General features: G+C 40.2%; 1 protein-coding gene across 7 annotated transcripts in view; it reads left to right on the top strand.

Annotated features, from left to right (window-relative positions):
* Nucleotides 1-9,887, top strand: part of PROX1 (prospero homeobox 1) — a 51,487-nt gene extending 41,600 nt beyond the window's left edge. For 5 of the 7 annotated variants that reach the window (XM_055725479.1, XM_055725476.1, XM_055725477.1 and 2 more), the window contains one exon: nucleotides 4,138-9,887. In XM_055725479.1, coding sequence (XP_055581454.1) covers nucleotides 4,138-4,326 — 189 coding nt within the window. In that variant the 3' untranslated portion in view covers nucleotides 4,327-9,887. The remainder of the gene's footprint in view (nucleotides 1-4,137) is intronic. The other 2 variants (XM_055725482.1, XM_055725481.1) reach the window with 1 other exon arrangement.
* Nucleotides 9,888-15,129: the final 5,242 nt, after the last annotated feature.

A 15,129-nucleotide genomic window follows, 5' to 3' on the forward strand; every position in this document is an offset into this window, starting at 1 on the left:
AATGGGAGGGAAGGGAGAAGAAGTCTTTGCTGCACAACCCAAAAAAGAAATGAATTAATTGATAAAAGATACAAGATACAAGACAACCTAGTAATGAGAAAAACAGTGAAGGGCCAGTGATTAGCCACCAACTTGAGACACATGGTTACTTCTAACGTGCCCTCCTTCCCAACAGTGATTTTTAAAGTCCTTGCATGCCATCAGAAAAGGAAGCCTGATCCCCTGTGTTGGCTTAAAATTAGCATTGTTTCACTGATCTTCCTTGAGCAACACTGGCTTAAACCTGCTGAGGATCTGCCCTCACCTTCCCAAAAAACGCTGCCTTTTTGGTAATGTTTTCCTTGAAAAGAAATTCAACAAGTATTTTTAAAGCGTATCACTTTCTGCAAGTGTGTACGCTTCTGTGTGAAGGAAGAGTTAGGTCTTACTCGAGTCCAACTTTCAAGCCATTGGAACTATACTTTTACTCACATAGAAATAGTTTGTGCTGAGTATTTTTAACAAAGCACTCCCCCACAGTGCTAATCCAAATGGTTAGGCATGGTAGTTGCACATGCAAACCCAGGAGTGAAATAGTTCAGGTTTGTTGTCCAAGCCAAGGAAAATGCCAGTAGTTAAAACAGCATAAATAGACAAGAGCAGATGAGAGCTTTAATTCCCTCCCCAGTTTTCGTAGACAAAGGGGATGTGTTAACGTGGCTAAGGCTTGAGAAGGGGCACCGTGGTGGTGCCTGGACTGCATTAGGCAGTACAGGACCGATTCATACCAGGTGTAAATCAGTATAACTGCACTGAGGCTGGTAGAGCCCTGCTGATTTACACTACTCCAGAGTTTGGCCTGTGACTTTTACCTTGGCAGCAAAGCTGACTTACATTGAGAAAGCCTGTGGCAAAGTGGGATTTCTTTCTAAATCAGTCTGATGTGGAAGCTTCAGCCTGAAACCCACCTAGCTTCCCCCTGAGCAGACCTCACTGTCTTTCCTCCTGGTGAATGTAAAGTGTGATTCTTTGATTGACTGCTGCCACCTGATGCTAAGAAAATGCCCTGGGTTCATACTAGGGATTGTTGGTTCTATTAAAAGCAATGTAGATGGAGTTTATTTGTCACTGAAGCATTTTCTGCAGATGTTCCTACTTCAGAGATGTTCAGTCAGTTAGGTGTAAAGATGCGCTGAATAGGTCGCCATCACTTAGGGTCAGGGAAATGCCACCCCCATACACATAATTAATATGGTTGACTGATTAATTGCCCACTGAAAAATATAACTACCCATCCATTTCAATATTTATTTTCAGGCTCTGGACTTCACTAGTAATTTTTTTGCTTAAAAAAACACAAAAACCCAAACAAACATAAACAAAACAAAAAACCCCACTGCAGTTACTCTTTCTAGAAAGGAAGAATGTTGGCCGATGTACTATCCTGTGGAGATTAATCACAGTGCTATTCACATTACAACATGCGAAGTAATGTGTGTAATCCAGTCTGACATGAAAAATTGCTAATAACATCCCAAAAGGAAAGAGCCAGGAATAGCTCTAATGCCTGACAAGTAGGGGAGATCTTTGGGATGTCAGCATTACGAGGTGGAGCATCCAAGGGAAGAAGCTGAATTTTTGGGGCTTTTCAAAGCCCCCACAGGTCTTTGTTCACTAGTATATTTGTGGACTGCTCTCTGCAGCCTGTTGTACCGGGTTCAAAGGGGCCCGGCCCTGCAGATGTGACTCAGGTATAATGAAGTCAGACCTTAAAAGCTAACTCTTAGTCTAAAAGAAAAGCCTGTGTGTAGTTATGGGGTAGGAGGCCTGGAAGCTAGAGGTTTAGCGGTTTCACGCTGCCCACTCCATGGAAAAGCATCACCCCTACCTGGAAAACTTTCACATGTACAGGTAAAAAATGAGCGGCAAAAGCTCAACTTAAAACCCAGGTTGTCACCTCCACGCTTGAAGTTGTCACGGGTATAACACCATGTAGGGAGAGGCAGGACTTTCTGTGTTTGGGCTTCATGCTTCTCGTGTAGGTGCTTGTAATTGCCTCCCTCCCATCTCCAGTGACTTGGAAGGGAAAAAAGGCATCTAATGTTGGTCCTCTGGAGTGGACACCAAAATTGAAAGGTGTGAACTTCTTCCCAAGCACAAAGGCAAAAAACAAGAGGTTTTGCCCTCGTGAGCTAACATGAGTGTGTACACCAAAAAATTGGTTGTCTACTACACTTCTAGCTTCCTAGTATCATGCAGTCAGCCACTCCTTCCCCTTGGTTAGTGCCCAGCAAGACCCAGCACATGACCAGTTGTTTGAACTGCATGAACAGAAAAGTGCCTAATTTTTTACAGCAATGCAAGAATGAGACAAGCGGGGTATCTTTTGTAGACCTATTACCAATTGCCCAAACAACAGAGTGGTTATGTGAATTTTTAAGTTATTTCTTTGAGCTGGAATAAGTGAAACAGTTATTTTTCTTCCCTCGTAATTATGGCTGGAATAGAACATCTGTAAAAATGTTTTTTTCCATGCGGCCTGTTGAATGAAAAATTTCCACAGAAGGCAGCCTGTCTTTGGGAGCAGAGAAAAATGTGTGGGGGCTAGATTTCACTCTCAGAGGTAGATGGAGGACTTCTGCAGCCTGCGGGGCTTCTGGAAGCAGTTTGTTAGCTGGTGTCAGGGGGAGCTGATCTCATGCTTACCTACTGGCACAACGTGGCTAGCAAACTGCTGGTGTTTCCCCAGCGGTAACAGGTGAGGGAGGCTCCAGAGCTCTATCAGTTTATACACGCACATTTCCAGGCAAGTTTTCTGAAAGCGGCTTCTAAAGGGAGAACAAATTCCTGAAATGGAAGATAAGGTGCTGGCCCTGATCTGGCAATGTCACATGCATTCAGTAAATGAGTGAGATCTGCCTGGGTGTCTGCTGGCCACAGGAATGGTTGAAGTGGCCCCTACTGCAGGTCAGAGAACTCCTCTTGCTGGAGTGGGCAAAGAATAGCAGTGAGGGAATACTTGCTATTATAAGCATGCTGGCTACTGGCCGGCCGTGTATTAGCAGTTCTGGAGCTGTGAAGCCATATTTCCGTAATAAAAATGGAAAATAATACCTTTATGGAGATGACCTCAACCTTGTAACAGACATATGCTTCATTACAGTGATTGCTTTTGAATCATTTAAGGCAGAGGGTAAGAAGGTGGTCCTGGTGCTTGAGACACCTATTTAGGATGAATTACCAAAGTTTTGATGTAGCTGTGTTTTTTAACATTCACCCATTGTTCAGGGGCTTCTGAGAGTGGCATGCTCCTGCTAGCTGGCTGTTTGGTTCACCCGTGAAGTGACAGTGACAGTTAGAAAACCCAGATGAGTTTAACTCATCCCAGCTCAGTAGCCACTTGGAGCACAATGCACCCATTGAAGACGCTGGGGGTTTATTTGTAGGCTTCTGAAAAAGAAGGGAAGACCATAATGTCTCCCAAGAAAACTTGGAACACTATGCACTCATTGAAGAGGTTGGGGTTTTATTTGTAGGCTTCTGAAAAAGGGAAGACCATAATGTCTCCGGAGAAAGCCATCCTATGGGGGTCTCGCACACAGCAGCCCCAGAAGCAAGCTGTTAGCTGAAGGCTTGCTTGCTTGCTGTTGTTTTTAAACTACAAACAACATTCAGAGATACCGTTTTTCTTTGATAGCTTTCAGCACTGGTCGTGACCAAAGTTAAGCACAGAGGTACAGAGGGCTTTTTATGCGTGCATAACTTCTGAATTAGTTCCCACACAGAGAGGAGAACATAGCTGTAAATGCATGGGTACAAATCAAGCAGAGATTTCTCTCCTTAAAGACAATTGTGTTTGTTTCCCCTCCTGCTAATTATATCCTATAAATCCCCCACTCTCCAAACCCAGACAGTAACATTTTGTTACCTACATTCTGTCAGTAGACTTTACAAAGATCTCTAACACATGTTATAAAAGTTATTGCTATAGTACTATATATAACAGCTTTGCATAAGAGAATAGAAGGCTGCCACATTTAGAAAATGCAGGTGCTATGTAAGCCCCTTTCTGAAAGAAAGAACTTAGCTCAGTTTCCTTTGAAGAACCAGAGACTTGAAATTGAAAACTGTATTAATGCCATTGTCTCCTTGTATCAGCAGGTTCCAGAGAGATTCCTGGAAGTGGCTCAGATCACGTTACGGGAGTTTTTCAATGCCATTATCGCAGGCAAAGATGTTGATCCTTCCTGGAAGAAGGCCATATACAAGGTCATCTGTAAGCTGGACAGTGAGGTCCCCGAGATTTTCAAATCCCCAAACTGCCTACAAGAGCTTCTTCATGAGTAGAGAGTTCAGCAGTTATTTATGAATGTATGAAAGTAGCAGTCCCCTTCTGATGCCCAAGTCATGTGTGTCTCTATTTTAATTTCATATATATGTGTATCGCATACATATATATGTATATGAAATTAGACTGTGATCCCTTCTGGATTTAAGATTTCGTTCAGTTCCAAGGGGATGGTTATTTTACTTCAGCCTTCAGTTTACTTTTGCCCGAGACCCTTAACATTTGGAGAATCAACGGGGTTAATTTTCAGGGAGAAGAGTTTGGAAGCGTGTAAAAGCCTGTCTTAGCAAGTTAGGGCATTATGTTTAAAAACGCTTTGTCAGATTTATTGCTTGCTGCAAAGTGGCATTTTGTCTTGGTGAGACTAATGTCATGGCACAATACTACAGACAATGAAGTTTATATTATGTTTATACTGCTAAAGGTCTGAACTCTGTGGAGTCACTTCATAAGCTTCAAGCTTTTTTTTTGTATTTTATATACTTTTTAATCAATAACTAGATTTTGTTTCCTACTTCAAAAAACTACAACATCTATTTTAGGTACTCACTTCAAGAAGTGATACCCAAAAAAGCAAACCCTATTCTTCGTGCTTTCCTTACAGAAATGATAGATACCCTGCACCAGTAATCAACATGCCAGGTTGTTGTTTCTCTAAGTTGCAGCAAGGGTTCTTTGCACAAATCAAATACCGTTCTTGCAGGGCGAGGCCAGTAATTCATGCACAATATTGTATCAACCACACTAATTTTGGAATATGGTCAGCTTATTAAAGCGGAAGCATTTCACTCTCCATAGAGTAAAAATGAAACCTTCAGCGTCCTATATTGCCATGTCTCGGTCTTACTTTATATGGCATTAATCCTAAATGTATTCATTTCTTAGTCCCTTCTGCCCCGCAAAATCCCCTTTCCAGTATACAAAGTTTTCTGTCTGTGTTCAACATCTGTCCTGAAAAGCACTTTTTGAATGATCTTAGATATAGTAGAAGAAAGCGTCTTCACCTCACAGAGCTGAGGCAAAGGAAGAAAAAAAAAAATAGACTTGCTTGTAGTTATAAAATATAATTAGTCTTTTCCTAATCAGAAGAACAAAAATGACATTTTCATAAAAATCTAATCAAGCATATACAAAAATCACAGTGTCCTCCTGGCTATGCAGGGTTCAGATAACCAAATTGAATTTTTAAAATTACAGTAAGTGCAGCTTTAAAAGAAAAAAAAAAAACCAACAAAAAAACAAACAAACAATTTGAACAATGCACTGCACTTATCTTCTGAAGCTGGAGTTAGTCTTGACCAAAATCTGAGCTACAGTGTGAAGTCCGTGATGGATCTGGGTTCGCCTGAATGCTATACCGTGGTATGTCAGCAGACAGAAAGAAAGCTAGCTGCTAGTTCTCGTGCTTTCTTCAGTGGCTCTCCTTTTCTCATGTTTTCAGAAAGATATCGTCTCCAGAAGTTTGGGGGAAGGTTGAATATGCTATGGCGCTCTGTATTTGTCATTTTCTCTGTCGTCTTTTGTACGGATGCAGTAAGAATTTATTGTTATCGTCAATAATATTTTCCCCTACATAATTCAATCTGAATCTAGAGGAAGTTCCTAATTAGCTGCGAATTATATTTAGACCATCAAGGATATTGGTATCTTATTTCTTTATTTTAAAATTACATTTTGACTTTGGAGAGTGAAAGTTTACCCATGTGACTAAAGAGCTGACCTGATCATTGCAGTTTCACTTCATTTACAAATACTGCTGATAGACAGAAATGTATGAAAGCAATTATTGTTAGCAGAAAGCCTTAAAAACCTGCTGACTTCAAATTAAACAGCACAATCCTACGATTCCCTGTCATTCTTTTCAAGCACTGGCAGTATCTGTGGAGTATAGGCAATGCAGACAATAGCATGGGATGAAGTGCCAACGTTTTCACTATGCATTAAAAGCAAAACAAATCTTGATCTTAGACTCCCTGAGGGTATCTAATACTGTACGTATCCTTACAGTAGACAGGATGTGTCTTTTTCTTTCTTTTCTTTTCTTCCATTTTCTTTCATTTACTTTTGTTTTCTTTTTTTGTTCTTTTTTTTTTCTTTTGTGCATGATTTGGTAAACATTACACTTCATAAAGATGTAACTCCAATGAATTCTGAGTCAGAAAGGATGAAAATTGTGTTCATGCACTTTTTTGATTTACGGGAAGAAGTGGCATAAAATGCTCAAGTTTTAATACAGTAAGTTCATCATTGGCATACCATCAGATACAAAATGTAACACTGCATTGTCACCTTGGACATAAGAAAGCAAAGCCATACTTTAGTCATACTATGTGGACATACTACTAGCTACCATCTCAATCTGTGATTTTACCGTTGCTTTTATTATATTGTTTATTATTATTATTATTAATATTATTATTATTATTATTTGGCTGCAATGTGATTCACATAATCTAAATAAGTGAAATTGTGTACTCAACACTTGATGTTGTTGCATTTATTTATTTATTTATAAGTAGCATAATCTCAATAGTAAATGAGGCATAGGAATTAAGAGTAGAAATTTCATCTTAAAAGCAAAATAAAAACCTCCTTGGTCTGAAAAAAGGAATAAATGATAATTTGATCATTTCAGTTATGTGATTTTTCTGCATTTTATAGCCATATTGCCTTTGTGCCTCCCAATACACCTAAAATTATAAATACATGGCATAGCTCCTACTAAATTTTGAGTAGAAACCAGTTTCTTTTGAGTGATCTCAATATTATTTCACTAAAAATGGCTAAAAGGCAGGAGGCTACTTTTATTATAATGAAAAGTTTACATAAGGAAAGAATTTAAAAATCCATGTAGAAACCCCATGTTGCCATTCATTTACTGCTAATTCAGATTTATTTCTGCATATAAACTTGAGGTTATAGTCTGTGCCTAGACCTTAAATGCACCAGCGGAAGGATAAAAAAATCCTTCAAAATACCAGTTTTTCCCCCACAAGTACAATTGTTCTTGTGCCTTCTGTGGCTTACAATTTTCATCTTTTAAACTTTATTTTTCAATTACTACAGCTGCAATAAACACTGATTTTTTTTTTCCGGCTGTTTGACATAATGTTGATAGCTATGCATATTTTGTGTCTTTTTAAAAATTAAAAAAAAAAAAAGCAGGAGAATACGTTTTTGAAGAAGAGAATTTTTAGAACAGTTTGATAACGCAAATTATTTTTTCTCAATTGTTTGAGCAGCATTCAAGTTTTGAAAATTCTTGTAGAAGCCAATTTTTTGTAACTGTGGTGCAAATCTTGTGTTTTCTTAGCCTGATGAAAAGTAGTATAGAAGCAATATTTCATACGTGATGTGCATATACATATACATATGTAGTCACACACACAGAGACAAAATGTGTGGGTGTATGTATGTATATATACACAGAAACACACACATACACAAAATATGCGTATGAAGTGAAAAGCTTACCTTTTTCCTATCTAGATTAAGAACCTATTTTAGACATTTGTTATGTTTTGTGAAAAGAATGTTCTATTTGAAACTACAAAACATTTAATTCTTACTGTATCTCTGGTTGTTTAATGGGAACGTTTCACATTTAATGGTAAACACGTGGAAGATGTTAGAATGTAGTAATTATTTAAGAAAGTGTTCACCCATGTATTCCTGAGGTTTGCTTTGTGCCTCTGAGTATTATTTAATTAAAGTGTTTTAAGTTTGCAGAATCTTTGTTACTGTACCAGGTATGTGGGTGAACATTGAAAATCGAGGGGAACTTTTATAAAGCAATGTAAATATTCAACCTTACAGCTGTTCTTGCATAAAGACATAAGATTTTAATAACTACATTCTGAAAACATCTGTTGAATTTATAAGAAACACTACAGTAACTGTGTAGATAGTTGAAAGCATTCTTGAAAATCCAGCTCTCTACTTTTAAAAGTTAAGTCTCTTTCATCAGATGTCAAGGGAATGGGTAATACAGTTTCTGTAAAATTGCAGAATTTTTTTCTATGTATATGAAGTCAGTTAATAGAAAAATGTTTTTTTCCACAGGTTAAGATTAATTAAGAAATAAAGGTGAAGATTTTGTGGCTTTAAAGATAGGATTTTCACCAGCAGCATTGAAAGATTATAAGTATATATATATACAGAAAGATATATATATATATAAAAAATGGAAAGTGGTTTACAAAACCCCCAAAATGAGCACTGTACATGAGAAGTGAAAGCAAAAACTATATTTGCCATGTGTATTATATAGCAATCATTGGTGTTAATAGTGCAAATGTTTCCTTCTGGTACCAACTGTGTTTGAAAATTCCAATACGCATTGTTTTCAAAAAGCTCCCCTTAAGGAATGTAACTGGTTTATATGAGTAAGCAGTTACTGTATTGCACTTAAATGTTCTGTTGAAGGAAATGCAATTTTGTTTTCTGTAGAACTGTTGGTTGTAAACCATCTATAAACTGAAGCTAAAAATGCTCATTTTAGAGCTGGGATGAAAACTGGTATTTAACCTTTGTATCTTCTTAGGAATATCCTTTTTAGCGTATGAAAAGTGGTGGCACTATGACTTTATTTAGTCTTTTCATCTGAGCCACAGTCACCTCTCTCCCGAAGCAGCCACCTTCCGAATGCACAAATATACTGGGATATGTAGAAACAAATCTAGAAGAAACAGTGAGCTTACATTTTTCTCTAAAATCCATCCTTTCTGCATTAATTGTACCACTTGAGTGAGATGTTAGACAAACACAATAACCATCTCATTACCGTATAATGTGTAAGAGTCAGAAACTAAAACAAAAAAGGAAAAGAAAAATAAGCCTCTTTAGGTTGGTTTTAATGCTGCCCAGAAGAGTCAAAGGTTAAGGTTTAAACTGATATTGTCCCAGCCATTACTCATATGTATATAGTTACAAAAGTGACAAAACACTGCCTTTATATTATTTAGCAATATGTTGTAAATAGCATTATTAAGCTCTTTTTTTGTAATAAAGACCCTTTAATTTGAAGATAGTACAATAACTGAACTGATAAAGTCAATTTTTTGATTTTTTTTATTTTATTTTTTAGCTAGAGGCAATTTCAACTGTGGATTTTTTTTGTTGTTGTCTATTGTTCTGAAGACTTTGCATAATTTATTGGTTTAATTTATCCTAATTTATTTGATGAAGGTGTACAATTTTGTATTACCAAGGATGTACTGTAATATTAATTGATGACAAGATAAAACAGTAAGACTCCCCTGTCCGTTTGGAAAAAAAGGTGCAGTAGACAATTGATTGAAAAAAGTTACAATTCTAGCTTGGCAGCTACTAAATTTAAGATAAACACAGGAAAAATGTTTGGGGGTGGGGGTGGGGGGGTGGATTTTATTTTGTGTGTTTAAAGCTTTTGTATACTCTCCAGACTTTTACCTTTTTGCTTTGTACCACTTAAAGGATACAGTAGTTCAATTGCCTTGTGTGCCTTCCATCTTCTCTAAACTGAATGTATGTGCAGTATATATGCAAGCTTGTGCAAAATAAAATATAAATTACAAGCTCATTGCCATTGTTTATATTTATTTCCAAAAGTTTATGTTGCCCCATACCGAGAGGTAAAGCACTGAACCTCTCTGCTGTAGCCAGGCTGTGCCTAACACTATAGTCCTCTGAAGGTTTTCTTTTCCCCTTAGTTAGAATTATTTATTAATGAAACTGCCAACCCTCTTGCAAAATGGATATAATGATTTATCTAATCCAGTGCCCTACATCCAGCGCCAGCTAAGATAATGAATGCTATTTTGCAATAGTCTGTCGGACAAGGAATAACTCCCTGCAAGAAACCAGTTATGACTAAGGCATAGATAGTCTTTTAAATTAAATGTAGCCAACGTGAGCTAGAAAGTACTTTTATTTATGATGTTTAATCATTTCCTGGATATACCTGCCATGCTGGTGTCCTGCAACAGGGAGTTCCACAAGTCAGGTGAATGTAGAATAATGCTTGTTTTGTTGTGGTCTGCATTTGTTTCTGTTACCGATTTGCCCTTGTTAATGTTAGTGTCTGGGTGCCATTCTCCATTATTTTTATTACAATCTATCATTCTTTCTTGGATCACTTTCTTTCCAAGCTATATAATCATTAGCATTATATATAACTAAACAGTTCGTACATAGTTCCTCAAAATGCAAGTCTCATTTGTTCATTGTTTTTCTCTAGTCCTTCACCATTTCTGCTGTTTCATCTGTATCTTAAAATTTTGAGGTTGAATCAACCTTTGATTTACATTGCCTGCATTTCAGATATGAATGGTTTCTTTTTGGCTTAGAATTGGTGCAGATGGCAGTAAGATGGTAGCTTAGTTGGATACAAAATTGTGCAAGAATTTTCTGATTTTGAAGGAGGAGCGTGTTAAAAATATGTTTTCATCTGAGGTCATTTATTTTCAGAATCTTCCCTGATGCAGCCTCAAGACACCATAGAGCTGAGCTGGAGCCTGAATCCAGCTTTAGCTGCACTGTAACAACCTAATAAATACTTTATATCTGCAACAGCAATTAAAACTCCATGTCTTTTTGGACTGGAGTTGCATTTCCTGGGCCATATCAACACCAGGTGTAAACGTGGTCTGCGGAAGGTCATGAAGTTTCACCTATGTAACTAATAGGTGTAGGATCTTTGTTTTTACTGCAAACAGATTGCCTCTCTGAGTTCACATCTATCCACATTATCAACTCAACATACCAGAAGCATTTTCAGGTTAAAATACCTGGGTAATTTCTTAAGAAACTGGCTGCACCACAGCTCTTACTAATTGCCCGTGTATTCAGGAGGTTGCTAAGACCATGGCACGGCGAGCAGGGCTGACTGCAGTGTCTGAAATGAGGAGCGTGTCTAGGTCCCTGGCTCATCAGCTCCAGAAAGCCTCCAGCCTTGAGGAGGTCCTCTGCCAATCTTGGTTCAGAGCAAGCACAGGCATCCCAGGAGGGAGCTGCCAGGAAACCATGAAAATGCTTTCCTTGTCAAAGGGGAGCCAGAGAGAGGGTGAGGAGACTAAAACCAGGCAGCTGGTTAAGCACGTCCTAGAAATGGCTTACAAAGGCAGCTACAGATTACATGGGAGGGCTCGTTTTTGTGTTAGCTATCAAGACTTAACTAGATGGAGAGGGAGATCATCCTCAGGTGCACAGTTAATGGACCAAAGGATATGAGCTGTATGGGTAATTGCTAGCTCCCTCTGTCCCCTGATCAGTTTTTCTCTCAAATACACTAGCTCTATGAAATACAAGACGCTATTTGCCATTTTACCCTGCAGTGGAAAGCATACAGATCTCTAAATAAGAAATCCTAGCTATTGGCATCTCAGAATACTGCAGGAGTTCAGAGCTAGACTGGAACTTGGCAAGTGGTCCCTGTCATTGCAGAGGGCCAAATCAACTTTCCCAGGCTTCAAGCACCCTGAAATGATCCAAATTCTGCAGATCTGGCCATCTGTGCTTGGAAATCCTCAGTTCCCCTAATACCTGGAATTTTCACAATAAGGAAGATACTATGCTCTACCTTAAAAATCATAAGGAAGATACAAATTGTCCCTGACCAAGGCAAGTACAGAATAATTTTATGTCACTGAGACCATCAGTAGGAACTGGGGTCTTTTACACGTCACATTACTGAGAAGCCGAACATAGAAGACTGCATTTTGTGATTTGAGAGCCTGAAAGAGTTAATTGCTCTCATTTTCTTGGTCTGTACCCTTATTTATGCCCAGTCTAGGTTGTGCCAACACAATTTCTATGGAGATGATCCCTTCTGATCCAGTCTTCCCTCTTTGTTAGGAGGGAAAGGGGACTGACGGGTGAGTTGCAGCATACGACTGACTGCATTTAGGAAATAATGGCAAACAAGTCCGTCACTCTTTGCAATAGGTTATAGTGTTTCCCCAAACAGACTAATCTGATCCAGTTTTAAGATATGGCATGGCATTTATTTTAAGAACACAATATGCAAAATAAATTAAATCTTTGCTAAAGCTTATTGTTGAATGGGGATAGAGGGCTCCCGTGGTGGTGGCAGAACCGCTAGATAAAAAGGGGTGGCGGGTGGGAGGGTTGTTTCCCTGCGTGGTTCAAGCCCCTGACCCTCCGGGTGCGTTGCATGGCCTGCCTGTTCTCCCAGCTTTCCAGCGGGCAGGGGCATTTGGAGAAGATGCCTATTCAAGCCTGATCAATTTGGTGGGTGAAGAAAATCCATCATTTGCTACAGTGCTCACTTTTGTGCACAGCTTATTAGTATCACTAACACAGGCTCAAAGAGCTGAAAGAGGTATCTTATATTTACATATTAAATTTTTTTTAGATACTCAAATGAATTCTTGTTGGCTTAGGCTAGCCTGGCTCTTTCCAGAGCTGCAGAGCAGAGTGACACACCGACTCTGGTGCAGAGAAAGGACCCCCCCACCTCACTCTGCCCAGACTCCGGGAGGCTGTGATTGCGTTTTCATGAATAAATCCTAGGCAAGTAAATAGTGGTACTTTCCCGTTTATTTGGGAATCAGTGTGAAAAAAACAAACAAACAAACAAGCTATTTGCTTCACAACAAAACACATGAAAATGAACTGCTGTTCGCACTCAAAGGCAGTTAATTGCATGCACAGTTTAATTTTATTCTTTAAAATTAGACTTAAGGTTGAGTCTCTAGTTAGGCAAAGGAAAGAAAAAAAGAAAAAAGAGAAAGATGGCACAGATAGCTAAAGAAATACTACCGGCTCCAATGTAAATATGTTTGCAGTTTGCAAGAGACCTGCCAGTCAAGCAGCTGTGGGAGGTAACAGGGGAGAACGCATGAGAGGAAAAAGTCTTGTGGCAACAGTGGCCAGTTTCATTATGGCCACTGCCAGACTGTGAAACAACTCTGGGGGCTTGAAATCCTATTGCCTATTAAAACTGGGCATGACAGCTCTTTTTTATGCTTCACCAACCAGAGATGGAACTGTGTCCTAGGGGAAATAAGGAAAAATATTTATTACAAGTGTTTAACACCTTTTAGTACAAAACAACCCTAATATGCAGCACTCAAGGATAATTCATGCCAGCACATGTAAAACCAAGGGGAATCGCTTATCAGCTCAATAATTTGGTCAGAGCTTTTAAAGGAAGAGATGATGCTCCAGTCAAAGCCCTGAGCCCAGATTTCTCTGAAGTAGAAGCACTTTAGATTTTTTTTTTTATATTATTTTTATAATTTCTCAGTAATTGACACAAGGCTGTGACAACACACCCATCCAGGGACTGCATGGCTGCCTGACTGACTGAAGATCTGCCGTTCAGACTGGACACCTACCCGCCCCTCATGCACGGCAATAGTTGTTGCTATGTTGAAGAAAGCTGCAGAACAGTTAGGGGTGGATCTTGAACAGCCCACAAGGCTGAGGTTTAAACTGCTTTAAAGGCTTAGCTGAAAAACATGCACCTCGAGCTCCCTTTAGATTGCAAACAGCCTGGAAGTATAAGGACGCTCAGGTCAAGGGGTGTATTTCTAATATTTCCTAATAAAATGTGTGTGTTCAGAAGCAGCAAAATATAAAATGAAATTCACTGCTTTCTTATACAGATCTATGCATTATGACTTCCCAGCTTTTAGTGAAACCTAGAGCTCAGGTGAGGAGCTCCACCGTGCATTGAGTGCCAGAGGGAAAAGCCTCGAGCACTTTTAGAAGGCTGAGCTCAAAGCTTTTCGCGCTGCCGGCTGCACATCCCCATTTCATAGACAGTGCACGCAGACGCTGGACGGCGGCACCACCTCCCCAGGACCCCCCACCTGCCCACTGCAGAGCCAGGAACACTGCCTGGTCCGACAGCCCCCCACCGGGCACTGGCCCTGCCAGCCCTCTGCATTACTCATTAACACTCGCCGTTACTCGTTAACAGCCCAAGCAAGGGCTTCCTGCGCAGCCCTTGCAAAGCCCCCAGTTTATATTGTGCAATCGTCACACTGCTGTCATTCCCATTTTATTTCCAAGCAGAAACCTTGCTTACTGGCATCCTTTTGCATCCTTGTGAGTGACGGGAGCTGATATTTTGAAATACTGTTTGCTCGGCTATTTGCTTTCGCAGAACCTGGGTGGAACCACAGAGAAACAGGAAAAGCCCATCCGTGGCGAGGATTTTGCCCTGCTCGCGTGCCAGGTTGCTCCCACCCCAGTGCCGGTGCACACTGGCAGGAAAGGCCTGCTACTTAAACCATGTTTCTGCTCTTCCAGAAATTTCCAGAGTATTCAGCAGACCTTCAACAACAGGGCCACGGCTGGCTGCCGGCTCCAGCACTGGGAGGCCGTCCCAGTTGCTGGCAGGGGGCCGCACTGGGAAAAGAGCAGGCTGGAGGTTGTGCTGTGGTGGGGCAAGGGGGGAACCTGGTTCTGCCAGGAATGACCCTGTGCAGAGGCCTGGGCAGATGGGCACTGCCTGAGGCCACATGAACTGCTCCTTAGTCTGGGCAAAGGTGCTGGGGTCCACAGCCTGTGGGCCAAGCCGGGCTCAGAGGGCGCTGGAGGACAGCAGCGGCAGCGAGGGTCTGCACTCCCCCCCCAGCTGGGAACTTTCGCAGCGGTGAAGCTGGTGCCCAGGGCTGGGCACCCCTGCCCTTCGTGCAGATCCCTCCTGGTATTTCCAAATTTCAGCACCATTCTCATGTCTCTTTGGAGGAGGGAAGTGGAAGGAGAGTGACTGTGGTTTTGACAAGGTAAATGTGGCAGCAAATAGGCACGTATGTTGTCCCCCGCAAAAGACCTGTACAACTGCCCTGTGA

Source organism: Falco cherrug, chromosome 13 (genome assembly GCF_023634085.1).
Source record: "Falco cherrug isolate bFalChe1 chromosome 13, bFalChe1.pri, whole genome shotgun sequence".
Lineage (NCBI taxonomy): Eukaryota > Metazoa > Chordata > Aves > Falconiformes > Falconidae > Falco > Falco cherrug.